At 41.9% G+C, this 6,889-nt stretch overlaps 1 protein-coding gene across 1 annotated transcript in view; it reads right to left on the bottom strand.

The window, feature by feature from the left end:
* LOC104951419 (paired box protein Pax-5-like) overlaps positions 1-6,889 on the bottom strand; it is a 31,342-nt gene that overhangs the window by 22,685 nt on the left and 1,768 nt on the right. The window contains exon 2 of the mRNA XM_010778063.1: positions 4,624-4,725. Coding sequence (XP_010776365.1) covers positions 4,624-4,725 — 102 coding nt within the window. The remainder of the gene's footprint in view (positions 1-4,623; positions 4,726-6,889) is intronic.

Raw genomic sequence — 6,889 nt, 5'->3', positions numbered from 1 at the left:
TGTGGTGTGTGTGTGTGTGTGTGTGTGGTGTGTGTGTGTGTGGTGTGTGTGTGTGTGTGTGTGGTGTGTGTGTGTGTGTGTGTGTGTGTGTGTGTGTGTGTGTGTGTGTGTGTTGTGAAGAGGACGTGTGTTTTGTACGGGTGACTTTGTGCGTTTTGCTCCACCTGTTGGACTGTTGATTAAGAGTCGTCCAATAAACCTAAATCTATTAAGTGACAAGAACGACAACCAGCTTTATTTCCGGTGATGTCCGGATCAGTCTCCCTCTGCCGACTCCCTATCTCCCCGCCCGTCTCTCTCTCTCGTAATCCTCTATCTATCACCTTCCCACCTTTCTCTCGTCCGCTTTTTCCTCTTGTTATCCGGAGTAACAAACAAAACAAGAACGGAGGCTTTTTCTCCCTTCCTCTTCGGCGAAGGGAAGACGTCTGACTGAGTGTCTCCATCTCCGTCCGACACACAAAACACACACACACACCACGACACGACGACACACACAACCACACACACACACACACAACACAACACGACGACGACACGACACGACACACACACACACCGCGACACACACACACACACACAACACAACCACACACACGGACGCGGTGCCATAGGTTTTGTACTTTCATCCTAAATTGGGCAGATTGCCAGTTACGGCAAAGAAATGGGTAGGTCACCTATGTTAACTCCTTGGTCGGGCCTATAGTTCTGATGGGTGGGTGGGGTGGGTGTGGGTGGGGTGTGTGTGTGTGTGTGTGTGTGTGTGTGTGTGTGTGTGGTGTGTGTGTTGTGTGTGTGTGGTGTGGTGTGTGGTGGTTGTGTGTGTTGTGTGTGTGTGTGTGTGTGTGTGTGGTGGTTGTGTGTGTGTGTAGTTCCTCATATAACTAATAATGTTCATTCTACACGAAAATGATGAGCTTGAATGTCCAACCGAAGACAGCATAGGAAGCCAGACATGAAACAATCTGCTGAGGCAGTACTCTCCTGTTACCCAGTCTGAAAAAGTCACACGTAAGTCAACACACCACACATAACAACACACACACACACACACAGCTTCTGTCTTCGTCTTTCGTTATTCGAACGACTTTATCCACGGTAGTCTCGATGTACTAACTAGTTAACTTAAGGTAGTACCCCTGACCGCCACCCTAATTTACCCAGCGGCACCCAATGGTCCGATTTCGTAGGTATGGCGAAATAGAAGGGGGACTAACCCAGACAGTGGTCTCTGGACCTGGTATGTGAGTGTGACGAGGTCGTGGCACATATACTAGTACACAAACACACACGACAACCACACACAGCACACCACAACACACACAAACACAACACACACACACACACACACACACACACACACACACACACACACACACACACCACACAACACGACACACACACACCACACAACACAACACACATACACACACACACACACTCAGCACGCCACACACAACACACACCCACACACACACAACCACACACACACACACGCCCCACACACCACAGTGTGTGTTTGTGTTTGTGTTTGTGTTTGTGTTTGTGTTTGTGTTTTTGTTTGTGTGTGTGACAAACTCCAGAGATCAAAGTTTTGGGGGGCGGGAGGCACTGAGAGAAACTCTTAAGTTAAGGGCGGAGCTCCCCTCCTTCCTCTCCTCCATCCTCCATCTTTTGCTCACACCCAGCATCTTTTATCTGCTAAGCTGCTGCATGTCACAGTGGATGCACAAGGGGGTGAGAGGTCATCTTGGCATTCTGGGTAAATCTTTCTTGTTCATGCAAACGACACTTTTTATATACATGTACACTTGTGATTTATCTTCAATAAAACTGAAAATACTTTTTATTCAAGGTGATTCCTTTAACATGCACACCTGTACCTATTTTAAATGAGCGTGCATGTACACACACACACACACACACACACACACACACACACACACACACACACACACACACACACACACACACACACACACACACACACACACAGACAGAGAGGCTATGTAAGAGAATAGGTTAAGATACAATAGTCCCCTTTTGGCCCCACAAGTCAAGTTCTTCCATTCACTCCCATTCATCTACATTTTGCCCCCAGCCTCCCCCCACTTCCCCTCGCTTTGGCTGGGGGCAGAGGTCATCACAGGGCATTACCCTCACACACTCCTCCTGCCGACACACACACATAACATGATCCCGCCTTCCAGTGTTCCCATCAGTTGCACAGCTGCCACTTCTATGCTTGTAAGGTTACAGCACACATAAAAGGTTTCCTGCAAAAAGGTTCATATATGATATTATTAGATGTGATATGATCTTATTAATCAAGTACATAATATCACAAAAACCTACCTGACTTTTTTTGGCAGCAGACATTTGACTTTATTGATCTTTCCTGATAGGGTTTTTTTGGGCAGCAAAAACATTGTTTTCTTATTTTTTATCAGGCCTATAAAACACCTTCTTATTACTGCATAATGTAACATATTCACCCGTACTAAGAGAAAGATACAGTATAACGACAAAGTCAACATGACATAGCTGTGTGATTGTGGGTCTTGTTTATGTATTTTTCCTTCTGTGTACAAATGTTTGTACCGACAAGCATATGGGAGATTGTGTGTGAGAAGCTTGCATTATTGTGTGTTTGTGTCTGTATTTGTGTGTCCATGTCAGTTCATGCTGTTCCCCCCTGTCGCCCCGTGCTGTGTGTGTGTGTCATTATCCAGCGGGGGCTGCTCTAATGGAAGCTGTGATTAGCAATGCTGTTAATTAGACCACAGAGCCAACCGCTCAGACCTCTGCCACAGGAACACTGCAGATAAAACACACAAGCCAAACGTGACGCGGAGCCACACAATGCTTAGTGGACGCTTCAGTGAAACGTGATACAATACTTTCAATATGAATTGTGAAACACAACGTCCAGTCGTATAAAAAAACAGACCACACATGTAGCACATGGTTTAGCACGTTATGTGAGAACAAAGTGAAACAATAATGCTCCTAATGAGATAACAGAGCTTCGATTTCAACTGTAGATTCGACCACAGTGTCTGTGCTACAGACAGCAGATCACACATAGTAATGTTGGATACATTTGTGTAATTAATTATACATGACTTATTATTCTCGTCAATGCAATATGGCTTTATAAGAAAAGTAGATCCCTAATATACATCTTGAATTATTATAGCTTTTTTCAAAGATGTATCTAATAACACGTACTATGGCTTCGTTCCCAGTAAGACATTTCAATAAACTTCTGAAAACAATATAAGTCACTCTTGTGCTTTTCATTCTATAAAAGTCAACATTTGTGGAAAGAACAATTGTAGACCAGAATTGAGCATTATGAAATAATTATATGATGTGCTCTGTGGCCACTATAGTCAAGGTTCCTTCCTTATTTTTGGTAATTTCTAACTGAATATCCTGAATTTCTTTAAAACTTGATGGCACTATTCCTCCAAACGGGTACTATTAAACCATTTTAGGCGAACAACAATAACATTTAATTCAAGTTACCAAGCACCAGTCAAATGTTGGGGAAATATGGCATTTATGTTTATATCATGTATCAATTTAAGGAAGTTTATAATGTTCTAATGAATCTACAAAAGTCTGATGGTTTTTCTTCTGCTGCATTAGTTGTATACACTTTTTGCGATATTTTGAGTTTTTGATGATAATCTGGATTTTCCTCTTTTTTTATTAACTTCATATATCAGAATTTTTTGAGGGATACAAAACAAGCTTAACTTTTATCCACCATGTGTTCACCCAAACATCTAGTGGAGTTTGTGATCTCTATTCACCTATACTCTGTGTGTGTATGTGTGTGTGTGTGTGTGTGTGTGTGTGTGTGTGTGTGTGTGTGTGTGTGTGTGTGTGTGAGAGTGTGTTTGTGTTTGTGTGCTTGTCAGCCTAGGAGTGTGTGTGTGTGTGTTACAGTGAATGATTGGGAATACACTGAGACAAGAACTTGTAAACAACATCATTTTGACTTTGTCTCACTGCCTCTGTTGCTTTGTGTTTTACCGTTTTATTATCTTCAGTATACTAAACCTTGACCACCACTGCAATGCACTTTGAGAAAGAGAGAGAGAGAAAAGAGAGAGGAGGAGAGAGGGAGAGAAAAGGAGGAGAGACAGAAGAAGAATGTCGATCCAGGATTGAAACACAAAAGCAGCGTAGAAGGCGGAGTGGAAGGGAATGAATGAATTAGTCGTGGGTCACTGGTGATTCTCATTAAAAACAAATTACTAATGTTGAGGAGGGACAGCTGTGCTACTGTGGCTGCTTTCTAATGATACACAGAGAGACACACCCACGCAAACACACATACACACACATGCTAAGAAACACACACACACACACACGCCACCCCCTGGGAGCACTGTCAGCCATGGTGTAGACAGACAAGAAGGAAGAAGTGGCTAAGCTAAGTACACCTCCTAAAGGTACACACACATCCATCGGGAATTCTAACAGATATGTATGTAGTTAAAGATCTGCTAAGTGATGGGTGGCAAGAAATGACAGAATAAATGTAACTTTTGGTGGCGAGAAACGGGAACATTGAAAGTGTATGTGTGGTGTGCGTTTCGTGGCACTCACCTGGTACCATGCCAGTTAAAGAGGGGGTGGAGTAGCTGCCCTGTCCAGTGGGAGGAACATGAGGAGGGTAGCCTGGCAGAGTGGTGCTGGCTAAGTCTCGACCTGTAATCAAACACACACATATATTTGTAGCTTGTAGCTCTATTATTTCTGCTAGTTCCTAACTTTTAGTGTCCTATATTAAACCTGCCATAAACCAATATATTCAGTATATTCACTGATACCTGTCCAAAACTATGTCTTCAGATGTTTGGTCCTGTATGAACCAACGTTTTTAAACCCAAATTCAGTCACCTTTTTTTTATCATTAAATGTAAGAAACTAGGAGGAGCTCTGACACTTGCTTTAAAGTTTACATTTCTTATTCAGATGTTTGCTTGTCTACAGTCAATCAGCTAACTGAATAATGGATTCATGATCCAGAAACAAAACGTTTTACATGAGCTGATCTTTATATCTGAATTATATTTATACTAAAACTAAAGTGGTAATCTTTAATCAAATTTTAAATAAATTAATTGACTTTAGGAAATAACTTAAAAACACGCGTTAATGTAATATATAAATAATGCTTTACTGAGACATCATCATTTAGCCATGTTCACTTCACACTGATGTTTTAGCAGATATAGCACAGGTGTAATCAACAACATTCACGTAATAAGTATTCATTCTACTTGCTATACCTGTTATGCTATGAAAAAGTGTGAAAAGTTTAAATTAACTATTTGGTTTCATAGAGGACCTTTACTGAAATTATAATGCAGAAGCACATTTTGGAGTCCCTCTTTCTTTTGTTTTTTTTCCCTCATTTTCTATCCGCTGACATCTATTAATTTACCAACTCCCCCTTCTCTCGTTACCACCATCTCCCCCCTCCTTCCTCTGTCTGTCATCTGGTGGATAGGATATATAACTGCATTAGACTACATGACAGTGTGTCAGCCCGAATCATTTCTCTATGTTTGCACGCAGTAGACATTGGGAGTGCGTGAAAATGGAGCCCTCCATTCATCATCATCATCATACGTACATACACACACTCCTGCATCGACACCCACCTCCTCCCTGCCCCCTGCACACACACATTTATCATCATCATAAACAGCTCAGATGCTAACACCATCAATCCCATTCACTTCCCCTCCACTTAACCACCACTAACTAACTGAGAGGAGGAGCAGGAGGAGCTGGGAAATAGAGAGGAGAACATAAAAGACAAGGAGAAGGGAGGGATGGTGTGAAACACAACAGACTAAACAGGGATTTCATTTCTTTCCATTACTGGGAATAGAACAAGACCTATTTGGCTGTGCTGATTTATCAGTTATTATTAGTTTATGGCAAAAATATCATAATGTGCGAATATATGTTGTGCAATAATCTCTATTAAACAGTTACCTACATAATATAAATGCAAATTAAGACACAGGTCAAGATTAAAGTCACAGAAATGTAATGCTTTTCTTTTTTAGTCAGTGTAGTATTGACTGTTTACACTAAATGGAGGCAGTCTTTGGTGAAAGTGAAAAGCAAAAGATGCGGTATGCATTTCCTAGTTTGCAGTCTTGGTTTGTCTTGTTTCAATTTACAAAGTTAAACACATATTTTAAAACTTAAATTCTAGTGCAGTTAACTTGTAATTTCTGTATGTTTTTTTGTAGGAGACATGGTCAGAAGTTGACTGCAAATAATAATTGGCACAACAAATAGAAAGGCTTGGCCCGGTATACGCCTGCCTCACCGGAACCCCATCAAATATTGGTTGTTTTCTCCAGAGGCTAATGGTTACCATGTTCATAACCTTAGCGTGTTAAAATGTGTTAACTTACCGGTAACACTAAAGTACGGCTGAAGGAAATATTTTGTCATTAACAAAAGTATAAGAGACATCAGATGTTTTCATGGTGGCTCTACAGAAAAGCTCAGAGGTGGCTAAAATGGCCCTTTATTAAAAAGTGTTATCTCATGTGTTATCCGCTTGCCTCACCGGTACAAGTACAAATCAGCAGATTGATATAGTCTCTTCCCCTCCTTAGTATACTTGTTTCTCTCTCACAGATCCCCTCTTTACTACAGCCTCCTCTGTCCCTCTCCGCCTCCTCTTTCCTGTCTCAGTGTAGTAAAGTTTTTCTCTGTGTTTGACGCGACAGCGAGGCATTAGTGCAGACGGGCTACTCATCCGCTCGGGGTCAGTGCACAGGGCACGGAGGAGAGGGAGGAGAGGGTGGACGCGAGGAGAGATGGACTCTCTGCAGCCCAACTT

Source organism: Notothenia coriiceps, unplaced genomic scaffold (genome assembly GCF_000735185.1).
Source record: "Notothenia coriiceps isolate Sejong01 unplaced genomic scaffold, NC01 NC01_scaffold00018996, whole genome shotgun sequence".
In the NCBI taxonomy this organism is placed as follows: domain Eukaryota; kingdom Metazoa; phylum Chordata; class Actinopteri; order Perciformes; family Nototheniidae; genus Notothenia; species Notothenia coriiceps.
This window is presented reverse-complemented; position numbering and strand designations above follow the sequence as displayed.